The sequence below is a fragment of the Garra rufa genome, chromosome 6 (genome assembly GCF_049309525.1).
Source record: "Garra rufa chromosome 6, GarRuf1.0, whole genome shotgun sequence".
NCBI classification, from domain to species: Eukaryota; Metazoa; Chordata; class Actinopteri; order Cypriniformes; family Cyprinidae; genus Garra; species Garra rufa.
Window position 1 is genome coordinate 39,711,143 of NC_133366.1, and position 25,478 is coordinate 39,736,620.

Here is a 25,478-nt window from a genome sequence, read left to right on the forward strand (position 1 = left end):
GAAAACAGCACACAATATTTTAACCACACAGTATTGAAAAGGTTTCAGTTTAATTAATTCAGTCTCTCTTATTTTCCCAATTCTAACATTAATTTCTATGGAGACTGGAACACGGGAGCACCCAAACGGAAGTTAGAGTGCATCATGGCAGTTGCGTCATGGCATCATTGGTTACTCAGGAAAAAGGTGGATAGCAAACACACCGGTTGTACGATTGCATTTGAGTGCCATGTTAAAAAATAAAATCTAAAATTAGGAAAATAAAATAGAAAATTTTAGAGAATTAAATCGTAGCAATTAAAGTTCTGATATTTTAAGAGTATAGCCTGTGCATGCAAATGGCCCAGATTGGGAGCACCGGGAGAAGTTGCCAGGCCACCAGAATTTATTTGAATATATGTGGGATTATTAGTAGAAGTCATACCATGTGTTATACTAGCAGGGACAGTATGCTGGGAAACAATATTTTCACGTCTTTGATTGCATTCATTAGGCCTATTTGTAGTGTGCCAGCCACCTAATAATAGCAATAAGCTTTGTGCTTTTGGTACTTTTAATACCAGCTTTCAAAATCTGTCAGTTTTATCATGAAATACAAATTATAAATGTGATTTTCATCTTTATTTCAAATGATTGGGAATAATACTTAACGTCTTCCATTCATTATTTGTAGAGCGCCAGCCACCCAGTAATTGCAATAATTTTGTGCTTTTTTGCTTCTAAATTAACACAGCTCAGCTTTCAAATTCTGTCAGTTCTATCACAAATAATAGTACAAATAATAAATGTGTTTTTCCTCTTTACTTAAATTTTATAGCACAACATAAATGTAAAGGAACATCAGGAAAAAATGAAGAAAAAAACAGTATCGCCTAATTTAATGAAACAAATGTCGAATACAGCAATCTATTACACCACATTAAAGAGTGTGAAAAACACATTATTGCATTAGACATACTGTTTGTATTTTGCTGTAATACTGACAGATTTTAAATGCTGAGACTTTGGTATATCTCCTGGTGCTCCCAGTTTGGGCTATTTGCAATAGGCTAGAATACTCTCAAAATATTATAACTTTAATCTCGTAATTGCTACAAATTAATTCTTGTAATTTTGACTTTATTCTCATAATTTTAATTTTTCTGCTTTAATCTCGAAATCTTAGATTATTATTATTATTTTTTATTTTTTTTACATTTTTTTAACATGGCACTAAAACGCTGTTGTATGTTGTTGGTCAGACAAACCAAGGTTAAGCTAGTTCAGATGATACAAATTAGAAGCAGGATATTGAAACAAACAATGTAATTTAACATCAAATATATGCCATTAACTTAATTATTTTGGTAATTTCAAAAATACACAATTTATACAATACATCCTCTACACTTTTAATTTATTCTGTATAAAAACAGTTACATCATTCTCTACTGGCCTTTTTCTTCTGACATAACACTCTAAAAGTTGAAAAAATAGCTGATACTCAGATATTTACAGAGTCAAATCTCATAGAAGTTATTTGTCACAGTCAACATTCAAAAACATTTCAGTCTTTTTGAGACCAACATTCCATCCTTCGAATGTGGTTTCGTTAGCTGGATTCATTTTGGAATAACTTTGCATTTGCATAACTTTGGGATTTTAATTAGCTTGTTAATTCACAGGAAGCAGATATCTGATGTGTTTATAATATTTTAAGCATGCTTCGAGAACAAAAATGTCTTATTCTAGCTAATGTTGCCACTTTTGAAGAATGGAACCTGGTCAGTTATTAAAAGAAACAATGTACAATCCAAATATGATTATCTCAGTTTTACACAGCAACAACTTTTTTTATATATACATTTTCAACAACTCAATTTTTCAATTCCAAAGTCCAACCAAAAAAAAAATGTAAACTTTTCATTGTTAATAAATATGATAGTATACCAGCAAGTACAACCTGAAGTTGAGATGGGGATCTCAGAGATAGAATAATGCATTATAAGCATATCACATGCTGAAAACAGTACAAATGCATGAACGAGAGCCTCCACTGGTTGGTATTAAATGCTTCAGAAAGTGACACATTAAACAGGACTCACCTTGGGTTCAGTATCTTTACCACTGACCTTCCTTACTGTTCAGTTAAGACATACTTGCAGTTGTTTACCCGGTCAAGGACAAAAAAATACACAACACGACATCATCACAGAGTCACTACACAATGATGTCATCAGTAGAGCTGGTCATTTATCTGATGAGGTAACATTAGGTTCTATATCTAAATGCTTGCCTAGCCACGGTTGCTGCTCATGCACTCAAAATACTGTAGATCAATACCATAAAATGGAGCCCAGCTACATTTAGAAAAATACATTAACAGTTGCATGGCTGGACGTGCTGTGTCTTGAGTAATTTGAAATATAATGGAAGACAAGGCTAATGGAGTTGCATTGAGCCAAACAGAGAGCATATGCCCTTAAATGCCACAATTAAACCTAGAGAACTTAACTGGAGGATAAGGCTTTTAGGTCAAACCTATTGAGGTGATTTTGAGGCAAAACAAAGAACGAGATGTTGTTTATATGCTCTGATGTTCCAGAAAAACATCATTTGTTGCCTGCAGCAGGGGTTGAGTTGAGGCTGTCGAGCTGCCCACAGAACTCAGCCTTTGTGCCCTCTGCAGGCCTGGAGGAACAAATGCGTCACAGCTTCCACTAGTGCTGAGATTCAAGTAATCCTGCAAGACACAATTGTAAACTTAAAGTAACCAAAGGAACTGGTTCAATGCAATGCAATTTTGAGGTGAGCTGAGTCAAAACTTACATGTTTGGTGGTTTCCGACAGCAGGAGTTCAGTCCTTTCCACCAGTTTCTTGAAGGTTGGTCTCTTCAGAGGGTCAGCGCTCCAACACCATCTCATTACCTCATAACTGTTAACAAACACACAAATGCTTTGTTTGGCATGTGCATCAGATTTGTTACAAAAATCAAATCAGCATATTAGAATGATTTCTGAAGTATCATGTGACACTGAACACTGGAGTAATGGCTGCTGAAAATTGAGCTTTGTACAAAAAATTTGGCACAAAAAATCTAAAAGGTACAGTGCCTTGCGAAAGTATTCATACCCCTTAATTTTTTCACATTTTATGTTGAAATTACTTTTTTTCTCACATCAATCTACACTCCATACACTATAATGGCAAAGCAAAAAAAAAAAACATTTTTTTAACATCTTTGCAAATGTATTAAAAATAAAAAACTTAAATGATTCCATTGCATAAGTATTCATACTCTTATCTGAGACAGTTGAAATTTAGCTCAGGAGCATTCATATTGCTTGTAGAACTTTCTATTTGAGCTCCATGATCATATGTGGAGATAGGAGAAATATACAGAAGGACAAAATATCACACTGGTGGTGTGTGGCCAAACTCAGTCTTCTCCTCAGTGAAGACATAAAAACACATTTGGAATCAAGCATAATGTTTGAAGGAAAGCAGGCACTGCTCATTCCTGCAGAGTACCATCCCAAAAGTAAAGTGTGCTGGTAGCAGCCTCATGCTGTGGGACAGTTTTTCAACAGCAAGGACCGAAGGACTCATCAGAGTAGAAGAAAAGCTCAATGCACCAAAATTTAAAAATAGCCTTAATTAAAACCTAGTCCAGAGCATTCAAAACCTCATACTAGGCAGAAGGTTCATCTTCCAACAGGGCAATGACCCTAAGCACACAGCAAGAGTGGCTAAAAGACAACTTTGTGAATGTCCTTGAGTGGCCCAGCCAGAGCCTCGGCTTGAACCCAATCAAACATTTCTGGAGAAATCTGAAAACGTCTGCCCCCATCTAACCTGATGGAGCTTGAGAGGTGAAGAGGTGAGGTGAAGAATGGCAGATAACTGCCAAATGCAGATGTGCAAAGCTTGATACATCATACCCAAAGACTTGAGTCTGTAAAGGAGCTTCAGCTAAGTACTAAGTTAAGGGTATGAATACTTATGTTCTTATTTCAGTTTTTTATTTTATGATAGTGTGGCAATTCTGTTTTTGTATTGTCATTATGGTGTGTGGAATGTAGATTGAAGTGGAAAAAAATCTTTTAAAGCAGTTTAACATAAGGCAGCAACATAAAGTGTGAAAAAAGAAGGGATGTGAGTACTTTCGCAAGGCACCAGTGGTGTCAAAAGTATTCACATTCATTACTCAAGTAGAAGTATAGATACTAAGATTTAAAAAGACTTTTGTAGAAGTTGAAGTATCAACTCAAGCTTTTTACTCAAGTAAAAGTATAAAAGTACTGGTTTCAAAACTACTTAAAGTAAAAAAGTAAAAGTAATGTAAGGGGAAAAAATGCCATTAAGGACCAAAGCTTAGGCCGCACCACAGGGGCCTATTGTGCACTACCCCACCTCCCCAAAAAACATTTCTAAAGGCCATAGTGACTATGTTATATTAAAATGTTAATGTTGAAAAATTTGGAATGCACTAGGCTACTTGTTTTAGCTGCATATTTGCCCATCGAAAATAAACGCATTTTATTACAATGCAAATAGGCTACATTAAATGAAATTACATTACATTAAATGCTACTGAGCATTAACGTGTTTCATGGAGCGGAAGATATGATGATTAGTTGCTGCCTATAAGTATTGTTATCGCAACATTGTCAATCGCGTTGTCAATCGCAAACTATTATTTATTCAAACGTCGTTCTATCAAACTACCTACTATAGCTTCATTTGCAGAGGATGAAGAGAAAGCACCCGTTTGATAAATAAGCAAGTAGTCGAGAAATAATAACTTGTAAGAAATCATCTTTTTTGAGTAATGACCCGAACACTGGCTAAATCCTTGCTGGAGTGCAGGGCCTTTATTTAAAGTAAATAAATGAATGAATAAAACAGGACAGAATCAAATAATGTTAGATACTGAATTCAAATGCGACTTTTATTAATAATTAATAAAATTAATAATGCATTTTTGTCATATAAAAATGCATGCAGTAAAGCATTGATTTTGAGCTAGAATGCAGGACTTTTATTGCTAAGAAATTCTGTAAAAATTACTTACTTTTGTAGAACACAAAAGATATTTTGTAGAATGTAACCAAACATATTTGTTTACCCTTGATTTCTACTCTATAGACACAATTTTTGAATTTCTCAAAGTATCTTCCTTTATGTTCCACAGAAGAAAGAAGTTCATACAGGATTGAAATTACATGATGTTGAGTAAATAATGAAAATTTTTATTTTTGGGTGAACTGTCCCTTTAAGAACTTTAATATGTATAGTAAACACCTCATTTATATAAGGCACTGATATTTATCTTTAATCAGGCTCTTACTGAATTAACATTTTACTCCAATTAAAATGAATTACAACTTAATATTTAAAAAGAAAGAAATTATTGCTTAAAATCCAGATATTAACTGACTAGTATTAGTAAGATGTCGTCACAAGAATAAATTACAATGGTTATGTTTTTTTTAATACTTCATAATAATAAACTATGAAATTTTTAATAAAAAAATGACAGTAATTATGTATTGACGTTTATCACTTTACCTCCTCATGCAGCTGTTTTCAGCAGCCCAGCAGAACCTACAGAACCTGTTCTGATGTTCTCATATCACAAAACTGCCAAACACAATTCTGTGTTAAATCTAAATGCGTCAAGCAACTTGAACTAGCGCTATTTATCACTTTGCATCGCGCTGTGCGGGTGACTGATTCCGCCACGTCACACTTTTGGACTATTTGCAGTTTCGAATGTCATTTAAAATAGCGCATAATGTGCGGGAGGTCTGCCTCTCTTCGGCGATCGGCCCACTACTCCACCGGCCCACCGGGAATGTCCCGGTTCATCCCGATGGCCAGGAGTGTGACGTGATTTGTGTCATGTCACGTGCAGGTGTGATGGATCATGTACAAACCAATAGGGTGTCGGAATGGTATATGTTTATACTTCTCATCCAACCACAACCAAATTCACTCTATGTGGATGGCGCAATTTATCTGGATAGTTTTTTTTTTTTTTGAACGATGACATGAATGAAAACTAGCCGAAAAGAAATAGGAGTAACGAGTCTATTTTTAAAATGTAAGGAGTAGAAAGTACAGATAATTGCGTGAAAATGTAAGGAGTAGAAGTAAAAAGTCGTCTGAAAAATAATTACTCCAGTAAAGTATAGATACTCAAAATTTCTACTTAAGTAAGGTAACGAAGTATTTGTACTTCGTTACTTGACACCTTTGCAAGGCACTGTAATTCTGACTTTCTTCTGCAACTGAATAACATGAAAAAAGTAGTTGCGACTTTTTATCTTTACAATTCCGTTTATATTAAGAAAAAAGCCAGAATTGTGAGAAATTTCTTACTAACCCCAAACGTTTAAATGGTAGTGTGCCTGCCATAAACATAAAAGACTGAACACTAGCTGTTTATACTCAGGTAAAATTCTCTTACACTTCACTTGGGGCAAATTCAGGCTCACTCATTCTGTATCCATCTTGTATCATCTTATAGAATGTGGATCCAACTGGAATACCTGGATACGGCGTGTTACCTGCAGGCAAATTTTCACCTCTCATAATGAGACTCATAATGAGTCACTTACAGGTGCTGAAATGTATTCTGGGTACATGTGATATTTAATATGCCTGATACTGGCTCATACAGACCCAGAGAGAAGATCTCCCACAATAAGATGCCGTAGGACCAGACGTCGCTCTCAAAAGTGTACACGCAAGCAAACAGGCTTTCTGGGGACATCCATTTCACCGGTAAGCGTGCCTAGACAGAAAACACAATATCCATGATACTAAACAATGCTTTAAAGGGATAGTTCACCCAAAAATGAAAATTCTGTAATTACTCACCCTCATGTCATTTCAAACCCAGAAGACCTTCATTCATCTTCACACAAATTACAACATTTTTGATGAAATCCGAGAGCTTTCTGACCCTGCATACACAGCAACACAACTGACACGTTCACTTTTTGTGTGCAAAGAAAACAAAAATAACTTTATTCATCCTGTCAGTTTTCATCGCACACTCACAGCATTCTGACATAGAACCTATGGTACTCTCCAGTGATGCGTGGGTTGATCCAAAATGAGCGGGTGCCTGCGGTCACCCGCGGTTACCCGCAGTTACGAGTCATCCAAAAATATTTTTAATGATATTCGGGTTGCGGTCGGTCGGGTCGTTTGAAATAAAGACGCCAATTAAACCTTTGTAATTTATATAGTACTAGACACAATTTTCTATGAAATACATAGACCTACACTTTATTGGCTCAATAATATTTACCTTTTGAATGTTGAGCGTTATTAACTGTTGAATAAATGCTGACGTGGGACAAAATGCCCGATTTCCCAACACGTTGAACTGAGCAATGCCATTGTACCATTTTAATAGGCTACATTTGAACGCATATAGCTCAGTAATGTCAGCTTTATGTATTTTCTGAGAGGGGGTGGGATTTTTGTTGGGACGCACACTTCGATTAGACTGGATAAACACATGCAGCATCTTAATTGTTAAGAAAATGGTATTCCTAATAAATGTCTCGAATATTTTGATTATGTCCAATGCTTCTCTTTCTTTTTGTCTTTATTAGACACATTTCACTGTCTTTTCAAATGCCTAGGTCTGTTTAATTTCCTTAATTATAAAATTTATAGCACTATTTGTAAACGTTTATTCAAGCAATAATATATAAATTATCTCATGTATATGCTTGTTTAAAACCAGGGATATAAAACGAAATCCAAGTAAAAACTGTATTTTTTTCTTTACATTTCCAGAGAGCGAAATGAACGAAATTAAACATTACTTAATAAATTCAAGGCACTATAATTTCCTTATTCATTTGATACAACTATTATAGCTATACAATTAATATATATAAAATAATATTATTTTGTCATATTCGTGATTTCTGAATTTATTTATGAAAACTTTGTTCTGAAGTGCATTCGTTATGTTTGTATATGAAAATTTGTTAACCTAGCCTATTAAGTATATTTAATATTCTTGATAATTTTTAGAAGTTAAAAGTTAAGAAAAAAGGAATTAGCTTGTAGTCTATATATATTTAGGGCTATAGGCTAATCTTTTTCTTAACTTTTATTACACTGTAGATCGAAATAAAATAATTCTTGATCATATAACATCGGAGAATCACTGACATAATTTAGAGTACTTTGAAAACGAAACTATTTAAATCTGTATAAAGGAAAGCAAAATAAATCACAACAAGAACAATCTGTATTTTTCTTGTAATCAAGAACATTTCTTTTGACAAAATTACCCAATTAATGCCGAATGATGTTTGACAGTGAACACATCTCCACCGCATATAGCCGCATATAATCGCTGGTGTCAGTCGCAAATATTAAAAATGCAGGTCAGGAAGCGGGTCGGGTACAATATTTTCTTCTTCTTTTTTTTGCGGTCCGAGTTGCGGGCGGCTTAGTTGAAAACGTCGGTCGGGTTTGGGTTGTTTATACATTGACCCGCGCATCACTGGTACTCTCATAAACAGGCTTCGAAGATTGACATAGCAGGCAAGAAATTGTTGAATAAAGCCGCTATTTTTGTTTTCTTTGCACACGAAAAGTATTTTTCTAGCTTCATAACATTACGGTTCGGCCACTGATGTCACATGGACTATTTTAACAATGTCCTTACTACCTTTCTGGGCCATGAGCATTGCATTGCTGTCTATGCAGGGTCACAAGGCCTCTCAGATTTCATCAAATTTATCTTGTGTTCTAAAGATAAACGAAGGTCTTATGACATGAGGGTGAGTAATTAATGACAGAAATTTCATGGCTCATGGATGTGTTGGATATTTATATAGAACTTGGCAGTAGGTGTGAGTGTGGTAAAGTATTTACAGCACTTCCTTACATTTCCTCTCAGGACGTAGTTGGAATCTCTAGTGATGTCACGTGCCAAACCGAAATCACAAATCTTCGCTACCCGACCCTGAGTCAGTAATACATTCCTGGCAGCCAGATCTCTGTGGATACACTAAAAATACAGTGCAATACAGATAAAAGCAATTTATTAGTCAAAAAACATATTATGAAGTACATATTCACTACTGTGTTAATTCTGTATGAGAATCAGGAAAGTATAACATTACAAGGTCTGCATGTTCAACCTACTCTGAAACTTGAGAGGTGTATAAATCTAATACACACTTACATTTTTGGATGTAAGGAAGTCCATGCCTTTAGCCACTTGATATGAGAAGCTGAGTAAATCCTCAGTATCCAAAGAGAGATCATCTTTATCATCGCACCATTCTGAGAGAGAATACAGATTGAAAAATGTCAAATAATAAATGTTGGTAGTGAAGTTGGTTGTATTTTGCTTTTGTTCTTTTGAGATGCACCTACCTGTCTGATTCGATCTCTTCTGATACGACCTCATGGGCATGTATCCATTATCAGTGCCCTCTCTGTGTGTACATGCATATAATAGAAGGCATATTACATTACGACAGCCCAACAATGGACATCTATACATCTCAGCACCACATTTCTCACACACGTATTTACCTTGAAGGCTGTGTTTGGCTGAGCAGATTTTTGTAATATCCATCGCCTGTTTTGGAACTGAAAAATGCATCCCGCTTTCTTCTTAGGAAATTCAAAAGGTCACCATAACAACAGTATTCTGTGATCACCAGAGTGGGGCCTGTTGGAAAATGTCACAATAATCTTCAAGGGGTAATTCTCTCAAAAATGACATTTAATAATAAGCTCATAAGTATGTTTAATTCAGTATGATTCAGTATTATTCACGTACCTCCTACTGTACAGGCGCCAAGTAAATTCACAATGTTTATATGATTGCCAATGTAGCTCAGCACTTTTAACTCTGACATTAGAGCCTCCTTCTCAGTGGAGTGAGCACTCGCTTTGGGAAAAATCCACAGACATACACATTGATTTGTTAGATTAAATCTGTTAGATTAAAAACATACCGTATGAAAGCAACATCAAACCCAACTTTTAAAGCGTACAGCTGAGGTTGAAGGTTTACATCCACCTTTCAGAATCTGCAAAATGTTAATTATTTTACCAAAATAAGAGGGATAGTACAAAATGCATGTTATTGTTTATATAGTACTGACTTAAATAATATATTTCACATAAAAGATGTTTACATATAGTCCACAAGAAAAATAATAGTTGAATTTATAAAAATCACCCTATTAAAAAGTTAACATTTTCTTGATTCTTAATACTGTGTTCTTACCTGAATGACCCACGGCTGTTTTTTTTTTGTTTTTTTTGGTTTGGTTTGGTAAATCCCTTCTTTGTCCTGAACAGTTAAACTGCATTCTCATGCATCCTTTGTGTATTTGAGTCCTTTCCAACAAAGACTGTATGATTTTGAGATCCATCTTGAGGCACTCATATGCAACTATTACAGAAGGTTCAAATTCTCACTAACACTCCAGAAGAAAAAAAAAAATGATGTATTAAAAGCCGGGGGCTGAAAACATTTGAACAGAATGGGGATGTGTACATTTTTCTTATTTTGCCTAAATATCATATTTTTTCATTTTGTACTGCCCTAGAGACAGAAGATTCTTGCTTCCAAGAAGACAAATTAAGTTAAATTTACACTGATCCTCAAATTCAAAAAGTTTTCTCCCCCTGGTTTTTCTTTCTGGAGCATTAGTGAGCATTCCATCCATAGTTTCAGGCAGTTTAACTGTTCAGGACAAACAAGGGACTCATGAACAACCATCACTAAACAAAAAAACACAGCTGTGGATCATTCAGATAAGAACACAGGTATTAAGAATCAAGGGGGTGTAAACTTTTGACAGGGGTCATTTTTATAAATTAAACTTTTATTTTCTCTTGTGGACTATATGTAAACATCTTCTGAAAGGGGGATGTAAACTTTTGACCTGTTTTTTCAACTGTACATGCAGGTATATATAAATACTTACGTTTTAGCATTTTTACAGCAACAGTAGTGACAGTGTCAGCTGAGCAAAGTCCATATGCTGTAGCTGCCACCACTTTACCAAATGCTCCAGAGCCGAGGATTTTACCTTTATCATGACAGATAACAAACATTTAGCTCTTATTTACCATTTTCAAATTCAAATTCATACCATTTTAATAAGCAATCTATGAAATGATAATTTTATATGATTATTTGGATTTTTAATTGTTGTACATACTTTACCATTCAAAAGTTAAGATTTTTCAAATGTCTTAAATGTCCTGCTTGCCAAGACGCATTTTTTGATCACATATACGGTAAAACAGTAATATTGTGGAATATGATTAATTTAAAATAACTGGTTTCTATTTTATTGTTTTAAAATGCTATTTGTTTCTGTGATGGCAAAACTAAATTTTCAGCAATATGCCTATTTGCTGCTCAAGAAACATGTATTATTATTATTAGAGTTGAAAACGGTTGTGCCGTTTAATATTTTTGAGGAAACAAGAAATTGAATACAGAATTCTTTGATGAATAAAATGTTCAAAAAAGGATTTATTGGAAATTGAAATCTTTTGTAACATTATAAATCTTATAAATTTATTAATCTAGTCTTTACTATCAATTTTGATTAATTTAATACATCCTTGCTGAATAAAAGTAATAATTTCTTAAAAAAAAAAGAATTCTGTACTATATAAAATGTGTAACATAAGTATTGAACACATCACCATTTTTCCTTTTCTAAAAATGCTGCTGAAACATTTTTCACCAGATGTCGGTAACAACCTGAGTAATCGATACATCCAAAGAAAACCAAGCAAATAAGTTCAGAAAATAAGTTATGTGTGATAAAATGGAATGACACAGGGTAAAAGTACAGAACACATGAAGAAAGGGAGGTGCAAAAAAGCATGGAAAGCCAAGACACCAGCTGAAATCTATCAGTAATTAGTAAGCAATCTTACCTCTTGTCATTGGAAATTAATATTAGCTGTTTCAGTTGCAACTGATGGCCTGGCGTCTCATTACCAAGGTGTCACACAAGAAATATCTCATGATGGGTAAAATCAAAGAGCTCTCTTTATACCTTTGCAACATTATTGTTGCAAAACATTACCATAAACCGGCTACAACCAGGTGCTCCTCGCAATATTCACACCTGAGCAATGCATGCGACTACTTTCTCCATACAGGAGGCATCTTGAAGCTGTCATTACCAACAAAGGCTAATGTATGAAGTATTAAATACATTTCAGTAAGCATGTTCAATACTTTTTCCCTGTGTCATTCCATTTTATTACACCTAACTTAATTTCTAAACTTATTTGTTTGTTTTCTTTGTATGTATCGATTACTTGAGTTGTTACCGACATCTGGTGAAAATTTCATGTCAGCAGCACCTTTAGAAATATATTTACTGAGAAAAATGATGACATGTTCAATACTTATTTTACCCACTGTATGTATTAAATGTAGTAAGGTTTTGGAATTATGTGACAAGCCGGTTTGCAGCTATTATTTTCACAAAGCACCATTCACTACATCAGTTTCAAAATAATAGTAATTATTTTGCAATTTTTGCAGCTGCTTTTGGCCCAGAGACATGGTTATTTACCAGTAAAGATTTAGATTTTTGTGTGTATGTCCTTACCAAAACGCAGTCTCTCCCGTGGAAACTCCCATTTGGGGTCATAAGGCAGCTGGGTTGGGTCTATATAGGTGTAATTGTTGCCATCAAAACTGTCGATCACCTTCCAATGGATCTCATATTTGGGTTTCTACGGCAGAAAATACAAGTGAAAGAAATAAAAACAGAATTTATTGCTAACAATTGTACGCTACTTCATAGTGTGCAGTGTGAGTGTTGTGACTTAGTACCTGCATGTATTTGTAGAGCAGAACCACCAAAAAGAAGCTGAGCAGAACACTAGTGGACACGACACCAGACAACAGAGGTGTGAAGAGTTTATGAGGCACTGTTCTCTCTAGGGAGAGAAACACATACCCACACACCAATCAATATACACACACTCAAAAATATATAAACACCACATCTGTTTAAAACAGTTAAAGTGTAATACTTCTTAACTCTGCGCCATATTAATAAGGCTAGAGGTGTATGTGAGTGTTTTAAATCTGTTGTTCAAAGGATTTTATAAGCTTAGCATCAGTATCAAAACCTAACGTGCACACGCTGCACAAAATAATAATCCCTTGTATCTGTCAACAAGCTCAGTGTGTGTCTGAGAACATTCAGGGATTATCTGTTACCAGCTCTCTCTGTGTGTGTGTGTGTGTGTGTGTGTGTGTGTGTGTGTGTGTGTGTGTGTGTGTGTGTGTGTGTGTGTGTGTGTGTGTGTGTGTGTGTGTGTGTTTGGGTGTGAACAGGTTTGTGTTTATCTACTGCTCTCAATAACATGGTAAGACACGAATGGCCCACCTTAACAGAAAAAAAAGTTGTTTTGGCATGTCTGGAGATATTAGCTAATAATTAGCTATGAGCTAATCAGCTAAACTATATTAAAGTTAATTTAGCTAATTGAAGCTAGATTAAATTAGACAAAACAGATTCATAAATGATGTAAATAAAGATTAATTTTAAATGTTGACTGTAACATATTTTGTACCATTTTAAAAGAAATCTCCTATGCTTAACCCTGCCTAATTATACTAAAAACAGTAATAATGTGCACTCATTACAACAGCCATTACTCCAGTCTTCAGTGTCACTTGATGCTCAAAAAAACAATTTTGTTATTATTAATAATGAAAACAGTTGTGTCAGTCTCAGGTGTGTTGTTTTTATTTAAAAAAAATATATGATATAAAAATGTCTACTGTCATTTTTGATCAATTTAAAGGAGTCATGACATAAAAAAAAAAACAAATTTCCCATTGATCTTTTGACAGAGAAGAGGTCTTTGTATGCTTAATACATCCTGCAAGTTTCATAACTTAAAATGTCCTTATCATCAATAAAAATGCATATATGTAAAAACCCATAAACACTGCCTCCACAGCAAGACATCAACAAATAGTCATCTTCTCACCATAGGTCCCGCCCACTGGCATTCAGTTGCTTAACGGTTGACACTTGATTACGCTGAATGGAAGTGTTGTGTCACGTCAAAAGCAAATAGAAATTACAATCACTGTCGCTATCTTGTCTACACTGAATACAGTATACAGATCAGTGTGTTCGCTTTCTGACACAGTCCACGTGCTTGAGTCTGTCATCAATAGGACAAATGGAATGAAAGAACATGGTTTGGTTTAAAGGCTCATTCGCATTAATGTACATATATCAGAAGGATCGCAGAATAATGTACAAGTGGATAGTTTATTTATAATGGTCTGAGGATTCTTTGGAGGATTTTGTTTTGTAAATGAAGTGTGATGGAGAGTTCACAAAGAAACATTTGTTGAAAGATGAAGCAGTACTACATCTGACAGCAGCTGCATCACAAACTGTAAGGAAATGGTTTCATAATGCTTTGTCGCGAAATGGCCGTTTTTTTATCATGTTGTTAAAACACTCACATGCTATAGCAAGGGGGCGTTAATACTGTTTCCTGTGCAATTACGTTAGCCAATCATAACAGTAGCCGATTTCTGACAAGCTTTAAAGGACCTGTCCTTTAAAACAGGGTCAGAATGAGGGTTGAAAATAATAATTTTTCCACATATTTATTTGAACATACTGTAATACTAAATACTGTAAAATACTTTAAAAATCTGTCATGACCCCTTTAATGTATCGTAAAATTGTTTCTTTCTTTCTTTGAGGTCAAAGAAGTGTGACAAAACTACATTTCCCATCATTCACTGTCACAATAAAATGCCAAGATAAAGCATCTATTATGGACCTAATGCACATTCTTTGCTTTTCATTTTGTTGCATTAGTGGGAAAAAAGCTTCCTGTCTTATCACTAAATGAAAAAAGAAAAGTAAACATGAAATTGCTTCCATTTTGTCCAACTAAAATCGTTCGAAAACACATCACATAGTAATTATGACTTCTGAACTTGTAAACAGCAGTGTCCCAAAGGAGCTGAAAGCAGCATTAGGGTTTGGATAAAGTCTGTAAAAATCTTCTTTCTGGGCTTACTTGTTACAACAGGGCTGTAACCCTTCACCATTCTATTTGTTTGTTTTTATTTCAGATTTATTAAAAAACTGGTTTACGCCAAAAGATTCAGTGCATGGTTATGGCCTTGGCCTACAATGCTGTACAACTGTATTGTATTATATGGCATATTATGTTTTAGAACCCTGATAATTGGTGTTTACTGCTGTATTTGTGAATAGAAATCTAAGGTCTAATGCCCTCATTAAGCTAGCAAGCTAAACATGAGTGTGTTTGAAGGAGTCTCACCGCTGATGGAAAATAGGGTGTAGGCCTGCTCGCCTTGGGTTGTTGCCACACACTCAAGAGTGTGAAATTTTCCTTTGCTGACATTAAGTCGACTCTCCACCTCACTTCGTCCAAATTCTGCCCCTGATACTGTTACCACAGCAAACTCTTCATCTGCCTGTGTTGCATTCAACAGGTGGGAACACCTGTCAGAGGTTATAAAAGGTATTTAGAGCCAAAAGAATATGACAAACTATCATCTAATCATCTAAGAAACAGTTTTTAACTTAAATGGCTTTGTGGAGTCTCATGAGATCATGACTATGTAATAGTTTGTTTACTCTGGAACTTGTATAGTGTAAGTTAGAGATGTTCGCTATTGTACAGTTGTGTGAGTGGCTTACATTAGTCTGTGAGTCATACCGTGTATGTGGCAGCTCGCAGTAATACCAAGATATTTTTGGGACAGGATATCCTGAAGCAACACACCGCACCTGTCCATCAACCGGCCCCTCCTGGGAAACTATCACTGGTTTGCCTAAATGAGAAATGTACTGTATTTATATAAAGACTGTATCAAATGCATTGTATAAAGTTTATTTCAGTTAAGTCCTGTTTTTTCTGAACTCACATATAACATGGACGGTGAATGACTTATTGACAGATGCATATGTGTGATTGGCTGAGAAAGTATAGATCCCGCCCTCTGATCCATGAACTCGAACCAGCCTTAATTCACTGATGTACCTGCAGCATACAGAGAAATGATACTCCGTCTCAGTGTTAGAAAACACACCTAATGAACATACATAGTTTTAATACATAGCAAGGGGAAAGTGTATTAGGTAATACTTTATTTTAAGTACTTACTATTTAATAACATTCAATTATGCATAACTCCAAGTAACTAACCCTAACCTTAACCCTACAGCAAGTACAATTAAAATGACTCAGTACTTATTTATATAATTAAAATGTCACCTTAAATTAAAGTGTAACCTTTTATAAATGTACATAGAAATAGTTCCAAATAGTTTTAAACAAAATAGTTGTTAATATTGCTGTAAAATGATTATCTGAAATAGAAATCTTCTGTAACAGTATACATGTCTTTATCATTTATCATTTATCATTTCTTTCCCCCCAAAAAATACTGACTCTAAGCTTTTGAATGGTATAGAGCAGGGGTTTTCAAACCTGTCCTGGAGCCTCCCCTGCCCTGCACATTTTGTATGTCTCCCTTATTAGGCACACCCAATTCAGGTCTTGCAGTCTCTACTAATGAGCTGATGATTTGAATCAGGTGTATTAGATGAGAGAGACAAGCAAAATGTGCAGGGCAGGGGAGGCTCCAGGACAGGTTTGAAAACCCCTGGTATAGAGTATAATGTTACAAAAGCTTTTCAATTCAGATAAATGATTATTTTTTTATTTTCTTTCTATTCATCAAAGAATCTACTCAACTGTTTAAAATACTGATAAAAAATATAATAAAAAATATTTCTTGAAAAAACAAATCAGCATATTAGAATGATTTCTGAAGGATCATGTGACACTGAAGAGTGGAGAAATTATGCTGAAAATTTAGTTTTGATCACAGGAATAAATTACATTTTAAAATATATTCAAATATAAAGCAGTTATTTTAAATAGTAAGAATATTTCACAATATTACTGCTTTTGATTTTTACATTTTAAAACAATGTTAAAGTTAACACAAAATTGATTGTTGTGTGTGTATGTTCAGATGTGTATACCTGTACTGCTGATTATGCAGTGTAATGACGTGTTCGGATGTGTTTTTGAGCTGTTGGTTGTTATAAATCCAGTAGACATCAGTGGGTGTGGGGTATGAAGACATCTCCACGCTGAGGGTCATACTTTCTCCCTCTTTCACCTCCATCACACTGTCCTCTCTCTCCGTGAGGTTAATGAAACCATGCTCTGCCACACATACATGTAACAATGAAAGGTTAAAACAAAATCAATGCATCTATGGCAGGACTTGCATTTAAACAATCGCCATATTAAAGGGATAGTGCACCCATAAATTAAAATTCTGCCATTAATTACTAACCCTAATGTCGTTCCAATCTTGTAAGACCTTCGTTCATCTTTGGAACACAAATTAGCTGAATTAGCAAATTAGCTGAGATCAGAAAGCTCTCGGATTTCATTAAAAATAACTTAATTTGTGTTCTGAAGATGAAAGATGGTCTTACGTGTTTGGACCGACATGAGGGTGAGTAATTAATGACATAAAGTGTTGCAATTTATCCCATTCATTTTTCTACAAGTGGCCCATCTGGCTCTCCTTACTCTCTCTGGTTGAAGTCAATAATATTTGAAAATGACAGGTTGATACAGCTTCATTTCAAATTTCTTACCGTAAACCTCCAAACTGACAGTTGCCATAGAGACACCTTTCTCATTCCTCGCAATACATCGATAGAGTCCTGCGTCATCCATCGTCACAGATGCGATGTGAAGTCCTATTGAGTGCTGATATTCTCGGGAACCGGGCAGGATGTTTGATTTACGGCTCTGGTTTGCCATCTAAATCATGATTGACAATAACAGTCCAGGTTAGATACTGTGCTCACAGAAAGTAATCTAAGATTATACAACAGGCGTGTTGATCTAACCGCTTCAGAAGGCATACTCCAGCTCAGCCGGATATCATGGTTGATGTTAATGGTGCTGCAGTTGAGCAAAAACTCCTCACCCTGGATCAGAAGCACATTTTCGATTCGGGTAAGGCTGATCACTGGCACTGTCTCTGGGACTATTACAAACAGCATATAGGCACATTAAAGCATACAGGCAAATAATTATTGATTTATATACTGTATATATGTATGTAAGCCATAATATGATAATGATATACTATATCTTTTAAAGGGCTAGTTCATCCAAATAAGAAAATTCTGTGATTAATTACTTACCCTCATGTTGTTCCAAACCTGTAAGACCTTTGTTCATCTTCGGAACACAAATGAAGGTATTTTTTATGAAATCCAAGAGCTTTCTGACCCTGCATAGGGTCCATGTGACATTAGTGGTTCAACTGAGATTTTATGAAGCTACATTTTTAGTGTGCAAAGAAAACAAAAATATTGACTTTTTTCAACAATTTCCTCTCTTTATTGTCAGTCTTGCATCATTGTACTCTTATGACTGACATGGAAGACAAACGATTGTTGAATAAAGTCATTATTTTTTATTTCTTTGTACACAAAAAGTATTCAAATAGCTTCATAAAATTAAGGTTGAACCACTGATGTCACATGGAGTATTTTGACAATGTCCTGACTACATTTATAGGCCTTAAACATAGTAGTTGTGTTGCTGTTTAAGCAGGGTCAGAAAGCTCTCAGATATCATCAAAAATGTCTTAATTTGTGTTCTGAAGATGAACAAATGTCCTACGGGTTTGGAACAACATGAGGTGAACTGTTCCTTTAAGAACTGTTCTAACACATACACACCTGGCCGCACACTCAAGCTATATGGGTTTGATTTCACAGGTTTTTCATCCATCTCTCCTGCACAAACGTAGCAGCCCTCAAAAGCTCTGGAGACATTTTTGATGGTGATCCCTTTCTGAGGGTGTGCAATGTAGGTGAGTCCAGCAGGTAGACCAGAACCAGTACAGGTCAGAAGGGAGAGGTTTTTGACGGCTGGATCTGTTACTAAACAAGAAATAGTCCCATCCTCTCCTTCCCTCACCAAAAGGCCGTCCACCATAGTGCGCACAAAAGGGTTCTCCAAATCTGCCAGAAAAGAGACATTTTAGGCAGAAAACATGGAGACTGACGAGAACGGGGAACAAAAGACATGCAAATCAAAGGAGAACAAGGAAGGAAAGGAAAAAAAGTGTGATTGTAAGACAAGGGGTGTCACATTAAACACTGGAAGGATTTGCGTATGAGGAAATAGAGTGTGCAAAAGGTTTATCAAACAATTCGGCTGTTTAAATACCTGTATCATTCAATGACAGTTCACAATAATACAAATAAAAGAAATTAAACCAGATCCACACTAAGGTGTGGTTTGAGCAAACAGCTTAAGGACAAGCATTTGTTCTTTAACAAAAAACCTATTCAATTTCTAATATTCGTTTAGGAGTGAAGTGTGGGAACTGAGGGCGAAAGACAAACAAACTCTCTCAAATCAAAGAGAATTGTGTAAACATGCACATTCAAACCCACCTTTCACATAGATGTAGATGGAGCTCTTCTCTTGTGTTTGTGTGTTTTCACAGATGTACCGGCCCATATGCTGTACCTGTGTGGAGGTGAGGAGGATGATACTGGCTCCATCTTCCTCTTTCCCTCCTTCAATTTTCCGACCTTTTTCCCGCATCCATCGCACCTTGCTCGCCTCTGCATCATCATGACAACTGAGCTCCAGTTGTCCACCTTTTGGTATCACCAGATGAGTGGCATTGGGAGTGATAACAGGTTTAAACCATCCTGGAATACAAACACACACAAATCAGTTCTGTGCAAGTCAGGGCTAATCAACAACAAATAAATCTTTAAAAGCGTATAACCTGCAGCTGATGTTATCAAGGCAATACTCTAATCTGAACCTTTTAATTATGACAAGCAGAATAAAAAAAACTCCTGGATCCCATAGTATGTAAACAAAGTAAAAATGACCTGCTTGATTCTTAATACTGTGTTACCTGAATGATCAACAGCTTTGTTTTTTTTTTTTTGTTTTTTTGTGGTATTTGTTCATGAGTCCCTCGTTTGTCCTGAACAGTTAAACTGCCCACTGTTCTTTAGAAAAAACCTCCAGGTCCCACAGTTTGGTTTTTCAGCATTTTTGTGTATTTGAACCCTTTCCAACAATGACTGTATGATTTTGAGATCCATTTTTTTCACACTGAGGACAACTGAGGGATGCAACTATTACAGAAGGTTCAAATGCTTACTGATACTTCAGATGGAAACACAACTTTTTGAATTTGAAGATCAGCATAAATTTAACTTATTTAGTCTTCTGGGAAACATGTAAGTTTCTTTTGTATCCTCTGAAGGGCAGTACTAAATTAAACAAATATGATATTTAGGCAAAATAAAAAAAAATCTTCATACTGTTCAAAAGTTTACACCCTGGCTCTTAATGCATCGTTTTTCCTTCTGGAGCATCAGTTTGTACCTCCTGTAATAGTTGCATATGGGTCCCTCAGTTGTCCTCAGTGTGAAAAGATGAATCTCAAAATCATATGGTCATTGTTGGAAAGGGTTCAAATACAAAAATGCTGAAAAATTTGTGGGACCTGAAGGATTTTTCTGCAGAATAATGGGCAGTTTAACTGTTCAGGACAAACAAGAGACTCATGAACAACTATCACTACACAAAAAAACACAGCTGTGGATCATTCAGGTAACAACACAATATTAAGAATCAAGTGTATGTAAACTCATTGTATGTAAAGTCATTTTTATAAATGTAACTATTATTTTCTCTTGAACTATATAAGCTTCTTTTATGTGAAATATATTATTCAGGTCAGTACTAAATACAAAATAACATGCATTTGTATGATCCCTCTTATTTTGGTAAAATAATTAGATTTTGCAAGGTGCATGTAAACTTTTGACCTCAACTGTATATGTGTGTGTACTGTATGTGTTTAAAATATGCTTTTAGGCAAGCAAAAATATTTAATTTTATAATTCTATTTAATTCAATTTAATTTATTAGGGGTTGAACATGACCTTTACAGATTTTGAAATAATCATACAGACATTGTTTCCTTTTTTATTATGCGTTCATAATTTAAACAGTTAGTGCTACCTTCTCCCATTAACCGCACTATGACTAATCTGTTACTTCACCGTGATGATGAATCAAACGTTACGAAGCAAGTGAATCAAGTTAAGTAAGTGTTTGTACGGGGTGCATTAGTGGCAATTTTTCAGGACAGCCGAAGACTAGATCCCATTTACCTAACGGTCCCGAGCTTTCCCGCTAGATTAGAACGTTCAATCACTGGCGCGACTTTTACACATACACCTAAATAGCCTACACACCATAAAACCAGCGTAGAAATGAAGCTAGCGCAAGTTCTGGCAGGAAGACTCAATCGTTCGCGTCACTAATTACCTCCTCATCTTCCAATCATATCATTACTGTAGCTTTAAGGGGTAGCGCTTACCATGTCTGAGTTCGCAGATGCTGTTGCTCCAGCACACAGCCGTGAAACTGGATTCCAGCCGCAGTTGCAAGGAGCGGAGCTGTTAACTCTCTCAAACTGACAGGATTTATCACGGACACCATGGTTACTTCATTAAAAACGACTGTCGGCATAGTTTAACGCGAACCGTGCGGTTCTCCTCCTCTGCGGATGTGTTTGCGGTGCAGGAGTCGTAACAATGTACCGTCGTCTCGCTGGCGGCGGTAGACAGAAGCAGCGGCTAGAGCCCAGTCTGGTGAATCTGTGAGCTCGAGCTGCTCAAGCGGCGGCATGAGGCTCTAATCGCCAGCGCGCTCGCGCTACACGCGCCAATCCGAGCCGGAGAGAGCCGAGCGGCCGAGCGCCGACACGAACCCGCGGTGCTCACCGATGCCATCGCTCCCGTACCTCCATCCTCGAAGCCCAGCAAGCTCTCCAGCTTCGATCTAGGTAAATCCTATTTTTTTCTACTGGTGGTGGTGTTTTGCCAAAGCGGTTGGCACTTTCACGAATTGCATGGCTAGCTACTAAAGCAAGATGGCCTGCGGGTTATACGTCTGTCAAACAGCTGTACACGCTATAGGTTCAAGTGGCTGCAGCTTATGCTGCCTTCATGCGCTATCGTAATTATAAATACCAAAGCTATCAAGACGGCCCGTGGCCCATGCGTTCTATCAGAAGACGGCCTGTGTATTCAATCATGCGTTCTATCCAAAGCTGGCCTGTGTATTTATTCATGCGTTCTACCAAAAGATGGCCTGTGTATTCAATCATGCGTTCTATCCAAAGCTGGCCTGTGTATTTATTCATGCGTTCTACCAAAAGATGGCCTGTGTATTCAATCATGCGTTCTATCCAAAGACGGCCTGTGTATTTATTCATGCGTTCTAACAAAAGACGGCCTGCGTATTCAATCATGCGTTCTACCAAAAGAGGGCTGTGTATTCAATCATGCGTTCTATCAAAAGATGGCCTGTGGCCCATGTGTTCTATCAAAAGATGGCCTGTGGCCCATGTGTTCTATCAAAAGATGGCCTGTGGCCCATGTGTTCTATCAAAAGATGGCCTGTGGCCCAAGCGTTCTATCAAAAGATGGCCTGTGGCCCATGTGTTCTATCAAAAGATGGCCTGTGGCCCATGTGTTCTATCAAAAGATGGCCTGTGGCCCATGTGTTCTATCAAAAGATGGCCTGTGGCCCAAGCGTTCTATCAAAAGATGGCCTGTGGCCCATGTGTTCTATCAAAAGATGGCCTGTGGCCCATGCGTTCTATCAAAAGATGGCCTGTGGCCCAAGCGTTCTATCAAAAGATGGCCTGTGGCCCATGTGTTCTATCAAAAGATGGCCTGTGGCCCACGTGTTCTATCAAAAGATGGCCTGTGGCCCAAGCGTTCTATCAAAAGATGGCCTGTGGCCCATGTGTTCTATCAAAAGATGCCCGGGCGGGGTCCATGCGTTCTATCAAAGGATGGCCCTGTTTCACGTCGCAATCAAGGATACCAGGAGCATATGTTCATTTTTAAAAAAAAAAAAAAAAAAACAGCTAGTGGTTCATTTAAGTTAACCATGAATGGCACTCATCTAAATCTAATTTGTTTCTCTTTCTTTCTCCATCTAAGCCAGGAACCCCAGGATTCACGACCGTAAGGTAATTTTAAAACCGTCCTTTGGGGGTGGGCCCCGTTCTGGTGGATCCTTAAGTCCACCTATTTTTGGGGGTTAGCGGCGCCCCCGCCTTCGTCTTCAGGCGGGACTCGCTGTTTCCGTACCCTCGGAATGCGAGTTACGAACGGGGCCTACGCCAAAGAACCGGATTGCTTGCTGAGCTTCTACATAAATGTAATCGGTATAGTATAAATTCTCCCGAGTCTTTCTGGTAGAAATGAAGCTAGCGCAAGTTCTGGCAGGAAGACTCAATCGTTCGCGTCACTAATTACCTCCTCATCTTCCAATCATATCATTACTGTAGCTTTAAGGGGTAGCGCTTACCATGTCTGAGTTCGCAGATGCTGTTGCTCCAGCACCTCCATCCTCCCCACCTCCACCAAGATGGAATCTCTCCTCCAACTCCTCTATTCTACCAAGCTGGGTCATCCCTCTATTACCACATCCATCAATCAGGCTATCACCTTCTTCACGAAGACCTCAGATTGTCTTCCTCAATCCTCACCATCACCAGTTGGCCCCTTTCCTGACTCCGCGGGGGGGTTAGCGGCGCCCCCGCCTTCGTCTTCAGGCGGGACTCGCTGTTTCCGTACCCTCGGAATGCGAGTTACGAACGGGGCCTACGCCAAAGAACCGGATTGCTTGCTGAGCTTCTACATAAATGTAATCGGTATAGTATAAATTCTCCCGAGTCTTTCTGGTAGAACTGACAAACACTTATAACATTCACGGCATTTTAAGGATTTAAGGTAATTATAAATGTTTCATAGATATGTTTTGAGTAGTACTTTAAAACACATTTCCATTACTGTTTACAAAGTGTCCGAATGACAATTTCTGTTATTGCTGGTCAGAAAATATGACAAAACCATTATCACACCTGACAAACATCCCATTAATCGTGATAATGGGATGTTTTGTTGTTGTTGTTGTTTTTAAGTATTTCCTGTCTCATATGTTTATTATGTTGAATTAAAATAATTTACAAATTATTTTTAACTAGTAAACTTGTAACAGCACAAACACGCTTGCTAGTTACAAAAGTTGAAACAACTCGCGTTCTCACCTATAAAATGTTACACATGAACCATTTTCTTCTCGGACGGCATCTGTTGCTTGCAGCTACTGTACAATCTATCAGATAATCTCCGACAGGTAACAACAAACCGCCCGTTAGTTAAGAACAGTTTGTGACAGCCTGTAACTGTTAGTAATGTATTCTGATAGTTACTGTGGTCGTTAAATTGACAGTAGCTTTATTAGGTAGCTGTCTGCTCGTCCTCCACTGGATTTATTTGAAGCGACTCTAATTACACGCTAATTAATTATTGACATTGTACTCAACACATGAGATTCGCGCGGTGTGTTTTCTTACTACCTCTAATAACTCAAATTAATCAATAGCTATCTAGCTCTGTAAATGTATAGATAGGCGTAATAAATCAAGTATTTGATTGACAGCGCGTAACTGTAATTATGGAATAGACATACTTAGAGAGTACAGATGGACAAATACCTAACTCTTAACGGTCATCATCTGCATCTGTCGTCAAAACAATTGGATAATTCTCTGGATATTAGCCTAATCATCCGCTCATAATTAACAGTACACATATGGATTGCGTAGCTAACATAATTGGGTGAAAAATACAACATATTTAATATATACATATAAACAAATGAAAATGAATACAGTAATTGAATATGTTCTTACCTCCAGGTACAGCGAATAAAAGTAGAACTGTGCGTAAAAACCAAACGTGACCCATTCCGCCTGTCTGTGTTCGTGCGTCGGTACATTAGTATGACTGATCCACAACTGACTGTCTTCATGTCTCTCTCTCTTTCTCTCGCTCGCTCTCTCTCTCTTTCTCTCTCTCAGTTCACTCTCTATGGCAAGCCATGTTAACATTTATGCCTTCAATGTGTAGCATCTATTTTTGTAGCTATTCGTTTTTGCATTTTTACTGATAAGTATTCACTGCAGAACAAGCAGGAACTTTCATTAGTTACTAGTTTTAGTTTTGCTTGTATTTATTATCCATACATCACACTTAATAGTTCTGCTCATGGCATTTTTTCACTGCGTCTACAATTCGGCTCGGCACAACTCGGCTTGCTTTACTTTGGCTCAGTTTGCTTTTCCACTGCAGTTTAGTGGGTGCGATTGTAGACTGATCGTTATAGTCATAGATATGTATACCTAGATACCCCATTGGACCGCTCCAAGCACGTAGATGCGTCCGCCATTTTGGAACGGTCCACTTGATGTCATTCACCATACTGTAGGTTC

General features: G+C 36.8%; 1 protein-coding gene across 1 annotated transcript; it reads right to left on the reverse strand.

Moving 5' to 3' along the window:
- Positions 1 to 1,278: 1,278 nt before the first annotated feature.
- On the reverse strand, positions 1,279 to 25,025 carry LOC141336621 (mast/stem cell growth factor receptor kita-like). Its single transcript, XM_073842323.1, has 21 exons — positions 24,900 to 25,025; positions 19,543 to 19,806; positions 18,820 to 19,104; positions 17,977 to 18,116; positions 17,719 to 17,887; positions 17,089 to 17,275; positions 15,963 to 16,078; positions 15,755 to 15,869; positions 15,353 to 15,537; positions 12,855 to 12,961; positions 12,628 to 12,754; positions 10,972 to 11,076; positions 9,813 to 9,923; positions 9,563 to 9,701; positions 9,401 to 9,462; positions 9,207 to 9,307; positions 8,907 to 9,029; positions 6,668 to 6,779; positions 6,453 to 6,552; positions 2,809 to 2,914; positions 1,279 to 2,722 (listed from the first exon to the last, which is right to left on the reverse strand). The coding sequence occupies exons 1-21, from the start codon at positions 24,952 to 24,954 to the stop codon at positions 2,564 to 2,566; spliced, it is 2,868 nt and encodes a 955-aa protein (XP_073698424.1). The 5' UTR covers positions 24,955 to 25,025; the 3' UTR covers positions 1,279 to 2,563.
- Positions 25,026 to 25,478: the final 453 nt, after the last annotated feature.